This window comes from Amblyomma mixtum, chromosome 10 (assembly GCF_055824585.1).
Source record: "Amblyomma mixtum isolate Tamu chromosome 10, ASM5582458v1, whole genome shotgun sequence".
In the NCBI taxonomy this organism is placed as follows: Eukaryota; Metazoa; Arthropoda; class Arachnida; order Ixodida; family Ixodidae; genus Amblyomma; species Amblyomma mixtum.
Window position 1 is genome coordinate 38,008,893 of NC_143021.1, and position 24,592 is coordinate 38,033,484.

Here is a 24,592-nt window from a genome sequence, read left to right on the forward strand (position 1 = left end):
CAAGAACTGCAGCAGGAGAACTGTAGCCAGGTCCTGTCATCCCAGGACGCCTTGGCAGCATTCATTATTACAGCGCAACGACAGTACAAAACAAGAGGGGGACACTACAGCGCTGACTGTCAACTAAATTTTATTCAAGACCAGTAGGGTTCTTATACCACCTGGCAATCAGAACAGGAAAAAACATACAAGAATAGCTACAGGCATGCGCAAGGGTACAAGAACGGCGGTTAGCCGGCACGTGTCAGATTTCACATTCTAGATATTCGATCTCCTTCTGGGACAATGTCACTGATGGTGCGCTTATGCAGTCGTCCTGCAATCTTAAAATCATACAAGCTTCTATTATCTCTCTTGTTAAGGCATCTCGGTGTCTCCCTATGACACTGCATTGCCTGTACATAGGTTCACATTTATCGTCGCTGTCATCTTCTGCGCTGCAGTACCTGCAATGTTTGGCTACGTGGCCTGAGGTAGCAGCACGTGCGACATTGTCACTGTGCTCTTATAGCCTTTTGTTGAGACAGCGGCCAGTCTGCCCGATGTACTTTTTCCCACAGGACATGGCCAGTGAATACACCACACCTTCTTGACACGGGACAAAACGATCACCGTGTTTAACTTTAGACCTGCGCAGTTCGTTAGTCGCGCAGTTAACTTTTCTGCACGACCCAGAAAGTTTTTCCGGGGCTGAAAATACTACATCAACCCCTGCCCTACTTCCAATTTTCCGGAGGTTGTGCGACACCTGATGGAGGTAAGGCAAAACAACAACCTTTCTTCTTCCCCTCTGCCTAACCGGTTCGCCAGTGCAGCGAGGTCTCAGGTTCTTCAGCTGCTTTTCTGCCACTGACACTGTGACATCGGACGGATAACCAGCCATCGTAAGGCGATCAACTTGTTTTGCAAAGCTTTGTCCCATACTATGCTGGCAGCACTTCTTTAAAACATTATTAAAAACAGAATGAATAATGGCCCTTTTTACAAGTTTTGAATGAGCTGATGCGTATGGCAGGATGGGTTTTTTTGCTCGAGGCTCGCACGACCAACACACATGGGACGGAGTGAAATGAAGGGCGAGATCTAAGAACCTGATAGAGTCATTCAGTGGGGTTTCATGTGTTAAAACCAGTGGTTCAAGACACTCTGTGAACACTGAATGGATCTTTAGGAACTGCTGCTCAAAACTGAGGTTGTCGTTCTGTACCAACACAAAGTAATCGCCAACAAATCTAAAAATGCAGCACACACTGAACCCTTCCAAACGATCTGGCAGTGTTTTGCCACGCAAGGCCAGAAACATATCGCTAATAATCGGGGCTAGGCACGAACCAATACATATCCCCTCTTTCTGAATGTACATATCCCCATTCCATTCTGCAAAAGTCCAACTAAGATAAAATGGTAACAATTCTAGGAAGGCATCGGCGGAAATTCCACACTCGTTTTGGAAGGCTATAACACCATGCTTTTCGATGTGGTTATTCACAGCTGACAAGATTTCCGCCTGGGGAATTGTGTAATACAAGTCTTTAACGTCGACTGAAAATCCCTGCAGTTTTTTATCGTGATCCCATTCTTTTACGAAGGTGATTACTTCGTCAGAATTTTTAATTTTTTTATTTTAAAAGGGTCATCGATAGTTAAAACGTTGAGTTTCTGTTGCAAGTGTCTTGCGACATGCTTCTGCCATGTCCCTGCTTCTGAAACTATTGCACGAAACGGCCAGTTGGGTTTATGGGTCTGTGCAGAGAAAAAAATTTCAAGGTTGCTCTTGTGGCAGTTCTCAATCATACTCGACAACTTGTTTAAATTCAACTTGTTAGTTAGCTTTTTTGCTTGACTCTTAATTTTCGACATTTTTACATCATCACACTTGTCAAACACTGCAAGGATGCTGTCTATAGCTTTCGACATGTACACATCTCTAGTTAAAACAGCAAAACCTCCATCCTTGTCTGCAGGAAGAAGAGACAGCGAGTTATCTTTCAGCCAATTAACTGTTTTAAGCAAGGGGAGCTTCCTGCCTGCCTGTCTGTACTTTGCTAAAACGTCGACACCTTCAGAGATGCAACGGTCTGCTTCGGTCTTCTCCGCGCGTCGGGACACTTGTTTCACCATAGCCCAGAGCTCCGGTCTCGATGCTTTTGGCTCGACCGCAAACTTGGGCCCCCGGCCAAGGACTTGCCTGGTGTTGCCGGGAAGGGAGATGCCCTCCGTGACGTGGATCTGTTGTCCGGTAACTGGAGTCCTCTTAGGAAGAAGTGCACGAAGCGCTGGGAGCCGCATTATTGTATTATTCATTATTATTGTATTATTCCATAATACATTGTGTGCTGCATTTTTAGATTTGTTGGCGATTACTTTGTGTTGGTACAGAACGACAACCTCAGTTTTGAGCAGCAGTTCCTAAAGATCCATTCAGTGTTCACAGAGTGTCTTGAACCACTGGTTTTAACACATGAAACCCCACTTAAAGGTGCACTGAAGAGGATTCTGAACTTGTCTTTTTGCCGCGCGAACTTGATCTACACGTTCCTAGCATTCTTAGAAACTGCGACTTATTGCCCTGTGTGGCCGATTTCCCTAATTAAATCAAATTAACGCCTGGCTCCCGCCTTTATTTTTTGAATTCTCCCCGTATGGTGGGCGGAGTCGACCAACGCGTGAATGCCTTTCAGCCAGCTCCATGGAGGCTTTACTTTCGCTTTATTTTGTTTTTAGGTTTCCATGAATAATAATGTATAATAATAATGAATAATAATAATAATTATTCCATGAATAATAATAATGAATAATAATTTCATTCGCAGATAATATAGCCGCAAAATAAGCCCACAGAAATAAAAATACGCGCGGACTATTTGCTACTACGGACTAGTGCACTGCACGGGCTCGGGCCGGGACATGATTTGTTTTGCCGGGCCTGGGCCGGGCCTGGGCCTGAAGCTGCGGACCGAGCCGGGCTTGGGTCCATACAGGAACGGCTGGCGTCCGACTTTTCATTCACTGTTGCAGAGTGAAGTACACAACTGCGGTATTGGAGCAGCGACACGGATGAGCTACAAGTTATAGTACGCGCTGAGAAAAACCTAAGCTTTATTCGTTGACTTATTTATTTCCTTATTTCCACGCCGCGGTGGCTTAGTGGTCAAGGCGCATGATTACTGAGCCGGGGAACCAGGGTTTGCTCCTAGCCTCGGCGGCCGCATTTCTGTTCAGACGGCAAGCATGACAGACATGTACTTTGTAGTATCATTGCTCGTTGAAGAAACCCAGGTGGTCGACAGGATCCGGAGCCCTCTGCTTCGGTGTCTCTCACAGCCTGACTCCCCTTGGGCCCTTAAGCGCCCAAAACATAGCTTCTATTTTATAGCTATATTTTCCTGATGTGAGAAAATTCATGAACTAAAGTGCGCTTGGTTTTCTTTTTGATCTGCTGACCGGAATGTCTCGTAAATGAAATAGCCACAAAAGCTCGCAAGAGTTTACAAATCTCGTCTCATAACCACATCTATCTCTCCTCGCTTCTTCAGCCTGGTTGTCATGATAAGTGTTTTGCGCTGTAAGTTATCATGTGGTTTTCGCGTTATCTTCTGCTCCACCAGTACGAGTAAAATTCAACCGGTCTTAATTGGCCATTGATTGTTCGTCATCTTAAAACATACCTGTACACTATTAGAAATGCATTCGGGAAGAACATATTACTCTAGGGTGCTTATAGTCATCAAACACACACCATGAAATACTCAAGCCTTTTTCTGTTTGTTTCTGCTGAAAGGCGACCAGTTCGGCTATGAGTTTAACCTGTGAGATCGCGTTCACTAAAAAATGTCATCCCACTGCTTGCTAAGCAGCTTTAATGTTTATACTTCGCGGGCGGCAAAATATAACTGATTAAAATCATGAGGGAATGCAAAGTAGTCTATTACGCGCGTATGCAGCCCTTTTTATTTGGCTCTCGGAACTTCCGAGTTTAAATTTGCCCACCTACACGAGATCACTCTTCAAAAGAGGGGCCTGGCAAGCACTATCACTTCCTTCTGGGTTAAAAAGAACCAACTTTCTGGGAGCCAAACTGCGGTTTCAGAACCTTTGTCGGCCAGTTCCTTATCGGTGTAGTAGCAGCGCACTTGCACAGAGGGAGCAGAATACCTCAAGCGTTACTGTGAAACGGGACGGGCCGGACCCGGGCTGGGTTTCACTCCGGGATTCACGGGCCAAGCCGGGCTCGCTAAAGCGATAATTTAGCGGGCCTGGGCCGGGCTCGGGCCTGAGATTGAGGCCCGTGCAGTGCTCTACTACGGACTACTACGTATTACTCCGCCGATGGCGGAGCGGCAAGCCGCGACGGGACTGGGTGAAAGGCACTCCACACGTTGGTCGGCTCCGCCCACTGTACGAGGGAGAATTAAAAAAACAAAGGCGGGAGCCGAACCTTAATTCGATTTAATTAGGGAAATCGGCCACACAGGGCAATAAATCGAAGCTTCTAAGAAAGCTCAGAACGTGTAGATCGAGTTCCCGCGGCAAAAAGACAAGTTCAGATTCCTCTTCAGTGCACCTTTAATGACTCTATCAGGTTCTTAGATCTCGCCCTTCATTTCACTCCGTCCCATGTGTGTTGGTCGTGCGAGCCTCGAGCAAAAAAACCCATCCTGCCATACGCATCAGCTCATTCAAAACTTGTAAAAAGGGCCATTATTCATTCTGTTTTTAATAATGTTTTAAAGAAGTGCTGCCAGCATAGTATGGGACAAAGCTTTGCAAAACAAGTTGATCGCCTTACGATGGCTGGTTATCCGTCCGATGTCACAGTGTCAGTGGCAGAAAAGCAGCTGAAGAACCTGAGACCTCGCTGCACTGGCGAACCGGTTAGGCAGAGGGGAAGAAGAAAGGTTGTTGTTTTGCCTTACCTCCATCAGGTGTCGCACAACCTCCGGAAAATTGGAAGTAGGGCAGAAGTTGATGTAGTATTTTCAGCCCCGGAAAAACTTTCCGGGTCGTGCAGAAAAGTTAACTGCGCGACTAACGAACTGCGCAGGTCTAAAGTTAAACACGGTGATCGTTTTGTCCCGTGTCAAGAAGGTGTGGTGTATTCACTGGCCATGTCCTGTGGGAAAAAGTACATCGGGCAGACTGGCCGCTGTCTCAACAAAAGGCTATAAGAGCACAGTGACAATGTCGCACGTGCTGCTACCTCAGGCCACGTAGCCAAACATTGCAGGTACTGCAGCGCAGAAGATGACAGCAACGATAAATGTGAACCTATGTACAGGCAATGCAGTGTCATAGGGAGACACCGAGATGCATTAACAAGAGAGATAATAGAAGCTTGTATGATTTTAAGATTGCAGGACGACTGCATAAGCGCACCATCAGTGACATTGTCCCAGAAGGAGATCGAATATCTAGAATGTGAAATCTGACACGTGCCGGCTAACCGCCGTTCTTGTACCCTTGCGCATGCCTGTAGCTATTCTTGTATGTTTTTTCCTGTTCTGATTGCCAGGTGGTATAAGAACCCTACTGGTCTCGAATAAAATTTAGTTGACAGTCAGCGCTGTAGTGTCCCCCTCTTGTTTTGTGCCATTGTTGCGCTGTAGTAATGAATGTAGGTAACCAACTCGCCCAAAATGTTGTACCTTAGCAGCAAGGACCTTCAATCCTTCTGCTGCCTCTTCCGACCTCGAAAGGGACGCAGTAGGCCTGCGTCGTTGATTCAAGGGAAGCCCACCTCAGCACAGACCCGAAGTCTGACGGCTGCCACTTCCACGCTTGAATGTCCAGACTTGTGGTGCGGTGTCTTCCTCTGCACCTCGGTTTGCTGACACATCAGCCCTCCGCTCCTCGTACCTGCCTCGCGCACACCATTCGCGCACGCACAACGCGGGGCTGGCACGCACCACGGGGCTCCGCTGTCCGACGCACCGCTGCCGACACACCGTGTTCCAAAAATCCGTCGGCAGTGTTTTGTGCACATCACACCGGCAAAGGCCGAGGCACCCAGGAGCCAAACTCTGCGCACATTTTTTGCTGCCCAAGTCGATGGCGATCTCATTCATTTTCCGCCCGGAGCCTCTCGCCGAAACAACGCCCCCCAACTGTCACTCGGAGTGACCCAATGAGTGGTTCTTGTCAGTTTTTTCGTGGCCGTTCGATAATTCGAATAATTCAAACTTTTTCCCGGTTCCTTGAAGTTCGAATTTACAAGCTTTTACTGTACTCACTTCGAACCAAAAAACCACTCTTCACACACCGCTACGTCGAAGGCATCATGGAAAGAAAAACACAGTTCCTCTTAGACCAAAGGCTTAACATCGCAAGAGGCATAGCCCATTTGTGGCATATACAAGCTCAGGTTCTGGTAATGAACTTCAGCAAAGAATACCGATGCCTGAACAAAGGCACGACGTTGCTTTCCTGGACGAACCGGGAGACATTCGAGATTTCTTCACCCTCTCCAACTGATCGACAGAGGGCTCGGCTAACCAAGATAGCACGTCCACCTTCGACATGAACCCAGCACTGCCTCGGACCAGACAACACCACATCCAAGGGTCTTCTTCAAAGTTGCAGCATGTGCTTTTCGTCGTCATCAGAGGTCTGAGAAGCACCAATTACCAAACACCACATTGTAACCGATGAATATGCCCGAACTATCCAGAGACTAAAGCCTATACTGTGTATCGCCGTGAGAACACCAAGCCATTCGGCACCAAATGGAAGAAATGCTTTGCGACAACGTCATCTAGCTATCGAAGAGCTTCTCAGTGGCACCGGTTGTCCTGGTAAGAATGAAAGATGGCACACTTTAATTCTCGGTAGATTACCATCGCTTGAATAACAGAGTGAAGAAGGATGTCGACCTCCTCGCCCGCATTGGCGACACACTTGACTGGGTCTGCAATGCCAAGTACTTCTCTTCGATGGACCTCGAGAGTGGCTACTGGCAAAATTAAGTCAATGAAAGAGATAGAGGACCGCATTCATCACGCCAGATGACCTTTTCGAGTTCAAGGTGGTGCCACTGGGTTCCACTGGGTAATGGATGCAGTACTGGCAGGTCTGAAATGGCAGATATGTGTCGTATACTGAGATGATGTCGTCTTCACCTCAAACTTTGGTAAGCATGTGAAACAGCTTCGAACAGTGTTGGAAGCAATCAAGTCGTGCGCGCTAACCTTGAAAACAGAGAAGTGCCACTTTTCCTATGAGGAGCTGCTCTTTCTGGAGCGCATTGTAAGTAGGGATGGAGTACACCCAGGCTGCAGAAAACAGCTGCTATCACACAGTTTGTGCAGCCAGTTGGCAAGAAAGCTTTGTGCAGATTCCTCAGACTGTGCATGCGTTACTAACAATTCGCCAAGAATTTTCTGTGCACTGCCAAACCTCTGACAAAGGCAGATGTGCCATTTAAGTAGAAGGCGCAGCAAACCAGAAGCCCTCAAGGAAGTTCAGCATTGTTTACAGTCCCACCAATCCTTGTGCACTTTGATGAAAATGCTGAGACTGAAGTTCATACCGACAAAAGCAGCATGGGCCTAGACGCTGTCCTCATTCAGAACACCTACGGACTGGAGAAAGTAATCGCATACGCTAGTCGTTCCCTGTCCAAGGCCAAGACTAACTATTCGACAGCTGAGAAGGAGTGCCTTGCCATCATCTGGGCTCCATCGAAATTCCTCCCCTACCGGTACAGACGACCATTGAACGTGGTCAGTGATACCACGCACTGTGCCGGCTTGCCAGTTGCAGTACCCTTCTGGCTGCCTCACTTGGTGGAGTCTGCACCACCAGGAGTTCGACATCACCGTCATGTACAAACATACCGATGCTTTCTTTCAGGCCGGTAAGCACAAGTGACTTCGCACTGCAGCAACACTCAGACCCCAACCTACAGCATGTCATCCAGCACCTGAAAGGCAAGGCTTCTTCGCCGCCTGTGGTGTGTCCTCTTTTTGTCTACAATATGACATTGTTGTGAAGAACTTTGACCCCAACAAGACCACATACTTTTTCATCATTCCCAACAGCTTACGAGAAGAAATTCTGCGCGCTTCCCATGATGAACCAGCTACTGAGCACCTCTGGTTTACCCGCACCCTCTGCCACATTCAAGGTAAACACTACTAGCCACTGCTGTCCGCAGACATTGCTCAGTTCATAAAAACCTTGCCAGAGATGAAAGGCTCTGCCGACCGAGCCAGCAGCACTTTTAAAGTCAATTTCACCAACGACAAGGTCATTCCAGCAGATCAGTTTGGACCTCCTCAGTCGACATGCGGAAGCAAATGGGTGCTGCCGAATATTTGACCCGCTGCACCAAAGGAAAAGCCCTACCCAGCAGTCACCAAATTTTTCTTGGAATGCGTCCTGCTGTGACGTGGTGCCCCTGAAGTGCTCGTCACAGGAACATCCTGCGGTACAGGCAGACAAGCCACCAGAGTACAACTGCGTACCGTCTCTCCCAGCCATCACCAAGGAGGACAGCCTCAGTGCTGCCACCTATCTCCAGTGGGCAGAACCCCGATGGCTTGTGTGCAGAGTACAGGCCAGGTGATAGAGTCTGGCTGCGGACAGCAGTCCATCATCAAGGACTTGTTGAAAAACTGGTGTGGCGCTGTTATTTGAGAAAATTACAAGTATTTCCACAAATAGGTGAACTAGGCTATGAAGTCACTAGCGATGAAGCGACGGCATCACAGTGGCGCCAAGTGTGCCCCAAGGTTGTCATGTTGTGTGCCTTTGATTTTTTTTCTTCCTTTCTTGTCATTGTAAAGCATCGGGACGGTTTGACTGTTTGTTTGTTCATGCGGAAAGTTGCTTTATCACTTTGTTTTGTGACACAAGTTGCGACCAAGTTAATTTCATATGATTGCAGCCACATGCAGCTGTTTCTGCCTTGTTCAAGACTGTTGTGGTTTTTTTGTCATGCTTTATCTCAAAAGTTCTTTGCCAGCTTTGAATTGAACATGGCCCAGAGCAGTGGTGATTCTGTCCCTCGAAGACCATTGAGCATGCTCGTTGCTATGACAGTCGCCAATTTGTTCAGGTGTTTGTAGGCGCAAGTGACCCCAAGAAAGAGTCCATTTAGGAACGACTTCAGTTGGCTTGCCCATTGATCACGGCGTGGACCCTGCCACTAGACAATATCTAGACAGCTCGTGGAACTAGTGCTTTATCTTGCTTAACTGTGAATGCGGTGCTTCCTTGACTTTGTATCTTGTGTCTGGTTACTGTGCACTTCTTACTCATTGAACCGTTTGTTCTGCATTATTTTTTCCTTTCGTTTGCTTACTGGCTTTTTTTTTGGGGGGTATTTTTAATGAGGTGGGTTTTATATTCAGGGTTTTTCCAGTAAAGGTTTAGTCGCAAAATAACACTTGTAGCCCTGGTCGTTCGCGCTACTTTCATTATGACCTGGCCCTGTGCCTGTTCATTCTGGGCCAACAAAAATGCTGGACCCTGCGTCGCCATTAACCAGGTGGCAAAACAGTGCAGTGCCAGGCCCAGCTAGTGGTGGTAGTGATGCAGCACAACTTGATGCTCACCGCTGCTGCCGGGCCACTGCAGCCACGTGCCATTGGTAGCATGCTCGTCCAGAGGCTCCTACAGGGCAACAGACAGGGCCATGCTGATCTCAGGCATACCCTGCCGGCCTGCAAGGGTAATGAGTGAGTGAAGGGACCGTTTGCAGATGTGCCTGGCTCTGCTGGAGAGCAACCGCATGGTGGAGCTGCAGCAGGCGGCCACGGAGGCTCTGGTGTCGCCCCTGCTCAACCGGGACCCATCAGTGTCCAAGGTGAGGAGCTGTGTGCACATTTCTTACTTTGCATGTTGTGCACGTCCCTCTGCCTTCTTCCTTTCGCTCCCTCCAATTTTATTATCTGTTCATCTGGACACGAGGACTGGCTCAGACGGTGGGCCGCAGAGCACCATGCACGAGGTGTGTGCGGATACAGGTGAACCCCTGGAGAGAGAGGTAAACAGGGTTTTCTTTGCTTGCTGTTGTCACCCAGTGATTTGGAGTTTCACAAAAGTCTGTAGCTTGGTGCACAGGCTTATTAGCTGCAAAAGGCAGCTTTTCTTGTCTCCTTGACTTTATTTATTTATTTATTATACCCTCATGGTCATTACAGCATTACAGAGGGGAGTGGTTACAAAGCAAAAAGAAATGTATTCAACAAACAGGAGTTAATGAAACAGACAAGGTACAAACATGACTTCTACACATACATTATTAGCTGAGGCGTTCAGGAGATAGAAAAAAGGGTAAAAAATGGTAACACAGTATAAAATGAATCCTAGTTAGACAATGTTAGCCATGACATTCTTGAATAATTGATCGGTGATGGTGGCCATCGAAGAAGGAAGGTGATTCCACTCATTCGATGTGCGTGGTACGAATGACTGGAAAAAAGTTTTTCATCTGCAGAAAGGGATGCCAACCTTATGAATGTGATCTAGTCTTGGTGATACGTACTGAGGTGAAGAGATGAGTTCGGCACGAAACTGCGGGTGATAGAATAACTTGTGAAAAAGGCACAGGTGAAACATTTTGCGACGTGATGACAAGGATGGTAAGTTAAGGCTAGATTTCATGGCACTGATGCTTGCTGTTCTGGTATAAGTTAGAAAGAATGAAACGAGTCAAATTATTCTGAACCATTTTTCAAGCCGCAAATGTACGGCTTTTCCCTCCGCCTCCTTCCACTTCTTTGTGGAGAACAAAACTTGTATGTATGTATGTATGTATGTATGTATGTATGTATGTATGTATGTATGTATGCCTGTGTTAGGTTTATTTGACGTGGATCCCAAATTGACGCGGTGTACTCGAGCTTGGGCCGTATTAGAGTTTTGTAAAGGAGTAATTTTAGAGAGCACGGTGCTTTGGAAAAGTTACGTCTTAATTTACTTAAAGGAATTGGTGAGCGCTAAAAACCACGGAAAAAGGACTAATACACAGGACGAAGCGAAGTGTATTAGTCCTTTTTCCGTGGTTTTTAGCGCTCACCAATTCCTTTAAGTATGTATTTCCAACTAGCCCCAGTAGTAGCTCTTTTGACTTTAATTTCTATTACGTCTTAAGTATCCAAGCATTCGGTTAGCATATGCGCGATGTTCCAAGTCAGATCAGAGCTGATGTGAAGGCCAAGATATTTGTAAGTAGTTACTGGATCCAGCGGTGCGTTATTAAGAGAACAAGTTCGTTAGTATTTCTTGACACATTTAGTTCCATTAACCATGACTTACACAAGAAGAGCTCTAGTTTGGGCTAGTTGGTTCATGATCCAGGAGGAAAACGGCGCAAAAAAACGTGAACAAAAGAGACAAACACGACAGGACCAGCGCCAACTTGCAACTGCATTTTATTTCGCACCAAACCCGCCTTTATGTAAGATCTTTTCTACTGCCTGTACGTGATTGCACGGATGTTGCGGCGTGTTGGCTTACATAAAGGCGGGTTTGGTGCGAAATAAAATGCAGTTGCAAGTTGGCGCTGGTCCTGTCGTGTTTGTCTCTTTTTTCGACGTTTTTTTGCGCCGTTTTCCTCCTGAAGCATAACTTACACCATGCAGAAACAGCGTTAAGGTCTGAATGGAGCCTGGTTACGTCTTCATCACAAGTTATTTCAGTGAAAATTACAGAGTCATCAGCAAATAAGTGAATGTGGGAGGATATGCAGGAAGGTAAGTCATTGATATAAATGAGAAATAAAAGGGGCCCAAGCACAGAGCCTTGTGGTACACTCGAGTCAACTGGACATTGCTTCGAGGTTACACCATTAACTGAGACAAACTGTGAGCGGTTAGTCAGGAAAACCTCAAGCCAGTACAGAATTTCGGTATCAAGGTTTAGTTGATGCAATTTGTAGATTAATAAACTATGACACACCTTATCAAATGGTTTTGAAAAATCTAAAAATATTAAGTCAACTACTGAAGAGTGATGAAGTATTAGGTGCAGTTTGTGCGTGAACGATACTAGTTGGGTTTCACATGAGTATGTTTTGCGAAATCTGTGCTGAAATTGTGAGAAAATTGAGTTCGCTTCTAAAAAGTTGGCAATCTGAGAAAAGAGGATATGTTCGAAAATTTTGCATAGTATACTGGTTAAGGAAATGGGCCAATAGTTAAGTGGGCAATGTTTCTTTCCTGATTTGTGGAGTGGAATCACCTTCCAAACTTTTCATTCAGCAGGCAGTGAACCTCTGTCAAGTGATTGCTGAAACATCTTTGAAAGTATGATGGAACAATATGAGTTAGTGTTTTTCAGAAACTTTGGATTAATTAGGTCACAGCCAGGAGCAGATGAAAGTTTCAGTGATGTGATTACTTTTTCTACACTGACTGGTTCAATATATAAAGGGTCCATTACAGCAAAGTCGTAAGAATGTGTAGTTGGGTAAGTGGCATGGGTGTGTTTCGAAAAGTTTCACGTAAAAACCTCATTAAAAAGGGATGCAGAATCGATAGATGGGATGACATTTTCAGCATCATCAACAAGGGTTGTTATGTCGTCTTGCTTCGGGTTAATGCTGCACCAAAACTTTTTCGTGTCAGTAGATAGTATGCTTCGGGTTAATGGTGCTTGTTAAACCTGGAAAGCGCATAAAAACAACGGACAACAGAAAGAGACAGACACACGAGCGCTTACTTCCAACTGATTTTTATTTTCATGCTGGTGTCTGTTGCAGAAGGACTTGTAAAAACAAACAAAAGGAATGCTAACTCAAAGCAAGAGCCGGATAAGACAAAAGATAAAAGAAAGTTTGCAGTCATACCCTATAAGCACAGGTTGTCACACAACCTAAGAAAAATTGGTAACCGAGTGAATGTAAATGTGTTGTTCTCTGCCCCAAGTAAGCTGAGTGCGCTAAGCAAACAGAGCACGTCAATAAACAGGCTGAAGTCAGGTTGCATGATCAAGCACCAAAAACCATTTGTAAAATGCACAGAAGGGGTTGTGTACAAGTTGCCTTTGACTTGCGGTAAATATTACATAGGCCAAACTGGTAGATGCCTGAATGAGAGATTAGGTGAACACAATTACGTTGTCGAAAACAGAAAAGGTGGGCATTTGAGCATTCATTGCCTCAAGTGCAAAAGCAAGAATTGTCGTCCTCTCTTTCATCAATGTAAAGTTCTGTATAAAAGCAAGTGTAAAACAACGCGTGAAATTGTTGAGGCAAGTGAGATAGCACGATCTGGCGATGAATGTGTAAGTGGTGCGTCGATTTTGCTGTCTGAGAAAGAGATTGCATATCTTTCTTCTTTTGCATGTGCAGCCAGATAATATTGTATCTTGTATGTGTTTTCTTCGCATGCGCAGGTGATCTGAAGTGTACATATATTTCTGCTCTCGCATGAAAATAAAAATCAGTTGGAAGTAAGCGCTCGTGTGTCTGTCTCTTTCTGTTGTCCGTTGTTTTTATGCGCTTTCCAGGTTTAACATGTCTAACCAACTCGCCCAAACGCAGCCATTATTAATGGTGCGTCAAAACTTTTTCGTGTCAGTAGATAGGATAGATGGCAATGTGTTATTTAAAAAGTTATCTTTTGCATCCTTAAGGGCTGTGATGTAATTGTTCGATGCACGTTTGTAAGCTGCCCATTTTGCACTGTCAGCAGATGTTTTAGCTGATTTATATAAACGTTTTTTCTTGTTAGATAAGCGCTTGATGTGAGTGTTATACCAGGGAGCGTGACAGTTAGAGGAAACTGTGTATGTAGGGATAAACATTTCTGTTAATTCAGTGGTTTTAGCAGTAAACATGTCCCAGTTCGCTTGCACACTGTGGTCGTCGAAATCTTTGAGAAAGGTATGAAGAAATATACATAGCTCTTTGTTAATGGAATCAAAATCGGCTTTCTTGTAGTCGCGAATGATCTTGGTTTTCTTTAACTTTTGGCCGTGAGATATTGATGTTGAAATTAATAAGAGAGTGGTCGCTCAGGGGAGGTAAATAACTAATGTTCGAAATAAAATCGGGCCGAGTAGTTAGCAGTAGGTCAAGAGTACTGGCAACATGTGCTGCGGTTCTGGCAGGCTGTGTTATGAGTTGACTGAAAGTGAATAATGCACACAAGTCAAGAAAATCTTGTGCTGACGTGGAAAAGGGATGTATGATAGTGGGTTCGTTATTCCATGCAATGTTTGGAATATTGAAATTGCCAAGCAAAAACAGGGGTAAGAAAGGATGGCGTGTTATGACGATGTTGATCGCATCTTGTAATTCGTCAACAAAGAAGGCAGAGTAAGTAGGGGAACGATAGCATGCGCCAATTATAATTTTTTGGAAATTTATTTCAATAATTGTCTATACTATCTCTAAGTTAGTAGTACTAATACTAATATGGTGAGAGCTTAAGTGTTTGTTAATAGCCAGAAGAACTCCGCCACCTTCTTTTATTGTACGGTCGTAGCGATAAACAGAGAAGTTATGAGTGGTTAGGAAAATTTGGTGGTCACGAACATGCGCATGCAGTCAAGTCAAGATGCTTTCTACTGCACTGCAGCTGGGCAAGAATTTTCTGAGTGTGTACACACTAGACCTACTCGACAAATAACAGTCATCAAGAAGTGACTAGCTTCCAACAATATTCCTAGCTAGTTACCCGAATCCATCTCGGTCAGATATTGCGAAAAGTTGCTTGAGAGTTGCCCTGCATCACTCCCTCGACCTCCTTCGCAACCAGTGCTACTCCTACGCCATTTTTCACCACACAGGTTGTGGCAAACACGTCAGATTTCTTTTTGCCTATGTCAGTCATCATCACAACAGTGGAAGTACCTGTGGCACCATAATCCACTGGTGTTCCGGCCATTTCTCGATGGAACGACGTCACTGCTGCTTGAAAAGCTTTTTCTATCAGTGCACAATTTTAGAACGCGGAAAAATGAAAGTGGAAGCTCCAAACTGCCGATTTGTGCACCGCGAATTTGATTGCGCATACCAGCATGGCGGTCATTTCCAGACCAGACACTAGAGGGCGCCACCTTCCCCAGATGGCGGCACCCACGATGTGCAGATCATGTTTGTAAACAAAGCTGCTGTCGGCAGCGCCACATTTCGTCTGTGTTTTTGCCGTCTTGCTGACGTGCTGCCTGTTTTACATCACCTGCTGAAATAGACCGCATTCCTTTTGTGTCGATGGTGTCCAAAGATGTGAACTAGGCTAAGGCCCTGGTGACATTCCTGCCGCTATTGTAAGGAATTGCGCAGGTATGTTTTGCTTTTATTTCACCCGGTTATTCCAGAAATCCCCCAATGAAACCGAATTGCCTGCTGATTGAAAGTTTGATTGATTGGAAGCGCAGTAGGCCGATAAGAGTCGTATGTGAAATTCCATTCAGAACTGCGGGGACCAGTGTCCTTGACTAGCATAACGTGCAAAATTCTGGAGCATGTAATAAATAGGTGCGTTATGACGTATTTAACTAAAAATAGTCTGCTCAACCCCAGCCAAAATGGTTTCAGGCGTGGCTTATCTGTGTGTAGTCGCATACAGTTTCCTCCCCACCAGATTAAATAACATGGATTATAAAATAACTGAATGAATTGCCGAATATTTGTCATTACAGAAACAGGCTGTCGTTCTGAATGGTTTTTCTTCACCAGTTCACCAAGGCTCAGTGTTGGGACCTCTTTTGTTTTGTTGTAAATCAGTGATATTTCATCTGGTCTTCATTCAGGATGTTTGCAAATGATTGCGTTGTTTATAGAGTAGTAGGCGGCATTTCCAATTCACAAATCATGCAAGCCGATTTAGGCACTATATAGCAGACTTGTGTGTGTGGTGGAGCATGTCGTTAAGTATAAATGAAAGTGTTCATGTCACCCTAATCATCCGTAAGGTACAGAATTAATGATGTTGCTTGAAGTATATCGAACATCAGTTCAGTTTAAATATCTAGGCGTCTTTTTTTACTTCTGATTTACGATGGAATAAAAATGTTAACTGCATTATAAGTAAAGCAACAACAGTTTTGGGGTTCTTAAGGCGGAATTTCAGTCATTTACCGAGTAACTTAAAAACACTGTTGTATTTCAGTTATATGCGATCAATACTTGAATATGGATGTGTTTTTTTTTTATAAGTAAATTTTTTTAAAAATTGAAAGCAGGGCAAGTTAGATTTGCTCTTGGAAACTGTAGCTGGCAACTTAGCTTGACAAAAAGCAAACTTAGGCTTAAATGGCAAGAACTAAAGGACTGCAGCGGACATCTGAGTTTAAAATTTTTCTTCAATATTATTCCAAAACTGGTACAAACCGCGAAAAATACATCCCGGCATCACACTATGTATTGAAGCGACTCGACCACTGCTTGAAGGTCGGGGAATTTTCTTATAAGGATGATGTCTTGCGCCCCGCCGCGGTGCCTCAGTGGTTACGGCGCTCGGCTGCTGGCCCGAAAGACGCGGGTTCGATCCCGACCGCGGCGGCTGAATTTCGATGAAGGCGAAATTCTAGAGGCCCGTGTGCTGTGCGATGTCAGTGCACGTTAAAGAACCCCAGGTGGTCGAAATTTCTGGAGCCCTTCACTACGGCGTCTCTCATAGCCTCAGTCGCTTTGGGACGTTAAACCCCAATAAACCAAACCAAACCTGATGTCTTGCATTACTCTTTTTTCTTGGAACTATTTGAGACTGGAACAGTCTGCCAGCATTGTGTTTATTGTATCAAATGATGCTTTCTTTTATTAATTGTAACAATCTGGCCATGTGTATTGAAATCTGTAATGCCCTGCGGGGTGATGCAGGTAACAAATAAATAAATGAAATAAATAAAGAGAGACGGGCCCGCGTTTTGCGTACTGCTGACACCAGCACTGCTGCATCTCTGTGACATGATGTACTGTATGCAGTAATGCCTAAGGGTCCTTTGCCCACTTGGAACTGGCAAGTGCACGTACCTCCAGCAACATTGAAGGCTATTCTTCACTCACAGTTATTGTGCCCCCGTTGATGCTTTGCATCTAGCCAGCCCATTCTGTGTCAGTTTCAGTCGTAATAAATGCAATCACTGGAGAGATCACTCCTTGCCTTCGCCACTGGTGCACAATAGCACCACATCTGCGGAATGGTTAAGAAACCCCCACAAGTTGAGCTAAACTGTCTCTTATAAGCGAGGCTCCTGGTCAGAACTCAGTTACTTGTCCATCGTTACCAACTCTCTTCTTTACCCTATGTCTTTTTGCAAAAGAGGTCTGCTGAATTGGACAGATGGGGCGGCCAATCATGTGGCCGAAAAATCTCTCTTATTCCCAATTGTCTGTTATGTCCATGTCTCTTACGAAGGGGTTCAGCTGTAGTACATTTTTGAAACCAAATTGGATACAGATAGTGTAATTAACGATAAAACTGAATGTCACTTGTGGGGTTTTAATTAGGGGGAGATAAATACGTTTCCCCGCTGTTGACGTATTTCAAGACCGCACGGACCCCACCCCGGGGTCGCGTACGCTACCGAGCGCGCGCCGACCAGAGCGGGCCTTGCTCTGGGGGAACAAAGGAATGACACTCTGGCCGGCACAAACAAGGCATTTACTGCTACAACAAGCATAATGCCAGCTAGCAACAAAATACGCTAAGGAATCGAAAACGTCCGACTCACCAGCACGGTTACGAGCGAATGTTCGCCCATGCTAGGGCAAGGGGGAAACTCTGAGGCCCGTGTGCTGTGCGATGTCAGTGCACGCTAAAGAACCCCAGGTGGTCGAAATTTCCGGAGGCCTTCACTATGGCGTCTCTCATAGCCTCAGTCGCTTTGGGACGTTAAACCCCAACAAGCCAACCAAACTCTGAGGCAGGATGGGACGAGCTGTGGGAGAATGTTCCCCCCCCCCCCCCCCCCCCCACGAGGCTTCGCCATTCGCCCCGCCGACTAAGAGCGGAGCGTCGCGCGTGAACGTCAGCACGCTTCCCCGGTCCCGAGCAGAAGAGGGCCATCTCTCTTCCGCGCGCGTGCACAGCAAACACACCATCCGTGGCGCTGCGACGCCGGTGCCCTTCCTTGTTAGTTAAAGCGGGGGGGACGAGTTGAGTGTGCATTGCGGGGAAGTGAATCACAGGGGACAAGTAAAGCACCTCCCCACACACTAGAATACTGAAAACTAAAAAAACTAGCCACCCTATATACGCAATACCTTATCACCTCAGGCATACACGCTAACATCATCGTGTTTTATTAGAAAGGATATGTCAAGGACTTGAAAAATTACAGGCCGATCAGCTTACTGTCCATTGCAATGAGGCATTTACTAAGGTTATCTCTAATGGAGTTAGGACAACCTCAGGCTTCAATCAACCAAATGATCACGCAGGTAGGCTTTTGTAAAGGATACTTGACAATAGGCTATATTCACACTATCAGTCAGGTGATAAAGAAATGCGCAGAATATGACCAAGTCAATGACCGATTTTTTTTAACCCTCTAGGGACCACGAAAAAGACCGAAAAATCGGGCAGTCCGTAAAATCAATTTCACTGAAAAATCGCAAACTTATTGCCGATATGGCGGAGGAACGAAAGGAAGGAGTTTTGTATGGATTCGGAGCTCCTCATGACTAAATTTCGTCGCGCGTCATGTGCACAGACAGTGGGCAGCGACCGTTTTCATGAGCTCGGGCCTGGCTGTACTGCCCTTGGCACGTCGGCGAAGAACACACAGTTTGGAACAAAGTCTAGACGCCAACACGAACATGGGAACTGCCCTGTGCCCGCAGTACGAAGGGCCCAGAACGAGAACGGCCGAAGCAAGCGCCCCTCCGGCGTTGGCCTTCGTAATTAAGCCTAGAGACTAGAGCCAAAATCGTATCCGGTGATATGCGCTCTGCGGTGGCTTGCATATAATGACAGCTGTCTTGCACATCATCGGAAAAGGCCCCATGTCACAAAGAAGCCAGTGTCTGCATGACGGAAAAAGGAAAAAATGGCGCTTGCTCCCACAGATGGCACCAGCCACACCACTGGCACAACATGGGAACTGCCCTGTGCCCGCAGTACGAAGGGCCCAGAACGAGAACGACCGAAGCAAGCGCCCCTCCGGCGTTGGCCTTCGTAATTAAGCCTAGAGACTAGAGCCAAAATCGTATCCGGTGATATGCACTCTGCGGTGGCTTGCATATAATGACAGCTGTCTTGCACATCATCGGAAAAGGCCCCATGTCACAAAGAAGCCAGTGTCTGCATGACGGAAAAAGGAAAAGGTGGCGCTTGCTCCCACAGATGGCACCAGCCACACCACTTGCACATCATGGGAACTGCCCTGTGCCCGCAGTACGAAGGGCCCAGAACGAGAACGGCCGAAGCAAGCGCCCCTCCGGCGTTGGCCTTCGTAATTAAGCCTAGAGACTAGAGCCAAAATCGTATCCAGTGATATGCACTCTGCGGTGGCTTGCATATAATGACAGCTGTCTTGCACATCATCGGAAAAGGCCCCATGTCACAAAGAAGCCAGTGTCTGCATGACGGAAAAAGGAAAAGGTGGCGCTTGCTCCCACAGATGGCACCAGCCACACCACTTGCACATCATGGGAACATGGGAACTGCCCTGTGCCCGCAGTACGAAGGGCCCAGAACGAGAACGGCCGAAGCAAGCGCCCCTCCGGCATTGGCCTTCGTAATTAAGCCTAGAGACTAGAGCCAAAATCGTATCCGGTGATATGCACTCTGCGGTGGCTTGCATATAATGACAGCTGTCTTGCACATCATCGGAAAAGGCCCCATGTCACAAAGAAGCCAGTGTCTGCATGACGGAAAAAGGAAAAAATGGCGCTTGCTCCCACAGATGGCACCAGCCACACCACTGGCACATCATGGGAACATGGGAAGTGCCCTGTGCCCGCAGTACGAAGGGCCCAGAACGAGAACGGCTGAAGCAAGCACCCCTCCGGCGTTGGCCTTCGTAATTAAGCCTAGAGCCAAAATCGTATCCGGTGATATGCACTCTGCGGTGGCTTGCATATAATGACAGCTGTCTTGCACATCATCGGAAAAGGCCCCATGTCGCAAAGAAGCCAGTGTCTGCATGACGGAAAAAGGAAAAAATGGCGCTTGCTCCCACAGATGGCACCAGCCACACCACTGGCACATCATGGGAACATGGGAACTGCCCTGTGCCCGCAGTACGAAGGGCCCAGAACGAGAACGGCCGAAGCAAGCGCCCCTCCGGCGTTGGCCTTCGTAATTAAGCCTAGAGCCAAAATCGTATCCGGTGATATGCACTCTGCGGTGGCTTGCATATAATGACAGCTGTCTTGCACATCATCGGAAAAGGCCCCATGTCACAAAGAAGCCAGTGTCTGCATGACGGAAAAAGGAAAAGGTGGCGCTTGCTCCCACAGATGGCACCAGCCACACCACTGGCACATCGCAAACCTCTGGCCCTCAGGATGCGACTTAGACACGTTACCTCTGCATCACTCAGGCGTGTTCGTGTGGCTTGGTTAAAGCGGGGCTTTATACAGGGCGTTTCACCTCAGACTTTACACAATTTTTAAAAATAGGCTTTCTGAGTTAGAAGAGCGCTCTTTTCGGCATAGCATTGTCAGTGGTGTAGTACATCAGAATACATCTAAGATGTGCTAACTAGCTGACTGGTTAACTAATATTGAATAGTTAACTTTTTAAGTATTACTGTTAGACTCTTTAATTATTGAGAGGCATGTAGCCCACTGCAAGCAGTATCCATATCAGTTTCTAGAATTTCAAAAATGCGATTAACCTCAACACTGTGGCCCAAGAAATTTTAGCTATTTCGACGAGTTACCTGCACTAGAGGGATTGTTTTGCTTGCAAGCTTCTCGAAAGCACATGTATTTTGGCTGAGGGTAACCACGTTTTCGAAATTCTAAAAACTGACAAGGATACTACTTACAGTGGGCTACATACAGGCTTGTCAATAATTAAGAAGCCTAACACTAATAGTTAAAAGGTTAACTATTCAATATTGGTTAACCAGCCTGCTAGTTAGCACATCTTAGTTGCATTTTGATGTACTACACCACTGACAGAGCTATGCCGAAAAAAGTGCTCTTCTAACTCAAAAAGCCTATGTTTTAAAAATGTGTGGAGTCTTAGGTGAATCTGTCGTGTGGTGATTGTGCAAGAGGAAACAGTGTCCATGGCTGCATGGGCAAGAGGAGTCTGTCGCATTGCACCCTTGATTGTTTCCCCAGTTTTGGAACAGCCATCAAAAAAAAAAAACTATGGCGTGCCCATTTCAAGCTTCGTGCCTCTTATTCAAAAACTTTATTAAAACCTGTGATCGCATTGAATTTGGTGTGAATAATTTTGAGCACGCATTATTTGCTTTGTGCAGCGAAGGATATTCAACCTGCCTTTTGAATATTTGCGCATCTCTATCAAGGGCCCACCGCCGCCGCAGCTCAGTGGTTATGGTGCTTGGCTGCTGGCCCGAATGACATGGGTATGATCCCAGCCGCGGCGGTCGAATTTCGATGGAGGCGAAAATTTATAGGCCCGTGTACTGTGCGATGTCAGTGCACGTTAAAGAACCCCAGGTGGTCAAAATTCCCGGAGCACTTCACTACAGTATCCCTCATAGTCGAAGTCGCTTTGGAACATTAAACTCTCATAAACCAAACCAGTCTATCAAGGGCCCATTTTGCCAAGCATTTTTTCAGCCCGAAAAAGCTGAACATCAAGGCAGGGTTAAGCTGATGTCTGCTGATATAGCACATACAACATTTTAAGCCACTTTCGTGAGTTACATGTTTGGGAACCCCTTGTTGCAGCCAACTGACTTGCACAGGATGACACAGAGCCAAGATTACAGTTTCCGACTGATTTTTCGAACTCGGTGGCACCTGCGAAATGGTGCAGATAATCAGACAATCCTGTTAGCACTGTGTGTATATGTTTTTTTTTCAGTCCTTGTCTTTTTTGCGCAAAGTTTTTTTCTCCCTGAATCATGAACAAATGAGCCCAAACATCTACCCTTCAGCTAGAAAAATTGTGCATTTAACCAGGTCTCATGTTCTGCTAATAAGCGATAATGTTTGCACTAAAAACTATTTACAAGATCAGTCCGTGTAGGCCTTCACACACGAGTGGCAGCATACTGACCACCCAAAATGGGCACAGAGAACCAGAACCAGGCACAGAGAATGAGCCCAAACATCTACCCTTCAGCTAGAAAAATGGTGCATTTTACCAGGTCTCATGTTCTGCTAATAAGCGATAATGTTTGCACTAAAAACTATTTACAAGATCAGTCCGTGTAGGCCTTCACACACGAGTGGCAGCATACTGACCACCAAAAATGGGCACAGAGAACCAGAACCAGGCACAGAGAATGAGCCCAAACATCTACCCCTCAGCTAGAAAAATTGTGCATTTTACCAGGTCTCATGTTCTGCTAATAAGCGATAATGTTTGCACTAAAAACTATTTACAAGATCAGTCCGTGTAGGCCTTCACACACGAATGGCAGCATACTGACCACCCAAAATGGGCACAGAGAACCAGAACCAGGCACAGAAAATGAGCCCAAACATCTACCCTTCAGCTAGAAAAATTGTGCATTTTACCAGGTCTCATGTTCTGCTAATAAGCGATAATGTTTGCACTAAAAACTATTTACAAGATCAGTCCGTGTAGGCCTTCACACACGAGTGGCAGCATACTGACCACCAAAAATGGGCACAGAGAACCAGAACCAGGCACAGAAAATGAGCCCAAACATCTACCCTTCAGCTAGAAAAATTGTGCATTTTACCAGGTCTCATGTTCTGCTAATAAGCGATAATGTTTGCACTAAAAACTGTTTACAAGATCAGTCCGTGTAGGCCTTCACACACGAGTGGCAGCATACTGACCACCCAAAATGGGCACAGAGAACCAGAACCAGGCACAGAGAATGAGCCCAAACATCTACCCTTCAGCTAGAAAAATGGTGCATTTTACCAGGTCTCATGTTCTGCTAATAAGCGATAATGTTTGCACTAAAAACTATTTACAAGATCAGTCCGTGTAGGCCTTCACACACGAGTGGCAGCATACTGACCACCCAAAATGGGCACAGAGAACCAGAACCAGGCACAGAGAATGAGCCCAAACATCTACCCTTCAGCTAGAAAAATGGTGCATTTTACTAGGTCTCATGTTCTGCTAATAAGCGATAATGTTTGCACTAAAAACTATTTACAAGATCAGTCCGTGTAGGCCTTCACACACGAGTGGCAGCATACTGACCACCCAAAATGGGCACAGAGAACCAGAACCAGGCACAGAAAATGAGCCCAAACATCTACCCTTCAGCTAGAAAAATTGTGCATTTTACCAGGTCTCATGTTCTGCTAATAAGCGATAATGTCTGCACTAAAAACTATTTACAAGATCAGTCCGTGTAGGCCTTCACACACGAGTGGCAGCATACTGACCACCCAAAATGGGCACAGAGAACCAGAACCAGGCACAGAAAATGAGCCCAAACATCTACCCTTCAGCTAGAAAAATTGTGCATTTTACCAGGTCTCATGTTCTGCTAATGAGCGATAATGTTTGCACTACAAACTATTTACAAGATCAGTCCGTGTAGGCCTTCACACACGAGTGGCAGCATACTGACCACCCAAAATGGGCACAGAGAACCAGAACCAGGCACAGAGAATGAGCCCAAACATCTACCCTTCAGCTAGAAAAATGGTGCATTTTACCAGGTCTCATGTTCTGCTAATAAGCGATAATGTTTGCACTAAAAACTATTTACAAGATCAGTCCGTGTAGGCCTTCACACACGAGTGGCAGCATACTGACCACCCAAAATGGGCACAGAGAACCAGAACCAGGCACAGAAAATGAGCCCAAACATCTACCCTTCAGCTAGAAAAATTGTGCATTTTACCAGGTCTCATGTTCTGCTAATAAGCGATAATGTTTGCACTAAAAACTTTACAAGATCAGTCCGTGTAGGCCTTCACACACGAGTGGCAGCATACTGACCACCCAAAATGGGCACAGAGAACCAGAACCAGGCACAGAAAATGAGCCTAAACATCTACCCTTCAGCTAGAAAAATGGTGCATTTTACCAGGTCTCATGTTCTGCTAATAAGCGATAATGTTTGCACTAAAAACTATTTACAAGATCAGTCCGTGTAGGCCTTCACACACGAGTGGCAGCATACTGACCACCCAAAATGGGCACAGAGAACCAGAACCAGGCACAGAGAATGAGCCCAAACATCTACCCTTCAGCTAGAAAAATGGTGCATTTTACCAGGTCTCATGTTCTGCTAATAAGCGATAATGTTTGCACTAAAAACTATTTGCAAGATCAGTCCGTGTAGGCCTTCACACACGAGTGGCAGCATACTGACCACCCAAAATGGGCACAGAGAACCAGAACTAGGCACAGAGAATGAGCCCAAACATCTACCCTTCAGCTAGAAAAATGGTGCATTTTACCAGGTCTCATGTTCTGCTAATAAGCGATAATGTTTGCACTAAAAACTATGTACAAGATCAGTCCGTGTAGGCCTTCACACACGAGTGGCAGCATACTGACCACCCAAAATGGGCACAGAGAACCAGAACTAGGCACAGAGAATGAGCCCA

General features: G+C 45.9%; 1 protein-coding gene across 6 annotated transcripts in view; it reads left to right on the top strand.

Annotated features, from left to right (window-relative positions):
• The window catches only part of LOC149325605 (general transcription factor 3C polypeptide 3-like), a 129,708-nt gene that overhangs the window by 69,368 nt on the left and 35,748 nt on the right, over window positions 1-24,592 (top strand). For 5 of the 6 annotated variants that reach the window (XR_016285907.1, XM_089562363.1, XM_089562364.1 and 2 more), the window contains 2 exons: window positions 9,701-9,805; window positions 9,935-9,985. Coding sequence is in view for 5 of the 6 variants with exons in the window: in XM_089562363.1 (XP_089418489.1) it covers window positions 9,701-9,805; window positions 9,935-9,985 (156 nt within the window). In the remaining variant the exon portion in view is untranslated. The remainder of the gene's footprint in view (window positions 1-9,700; window positions 9,806-9,934; window positions 9,986-24,592) is intronic. The other variant, XM_089562362.1, reaches the window with a different exon arrangement.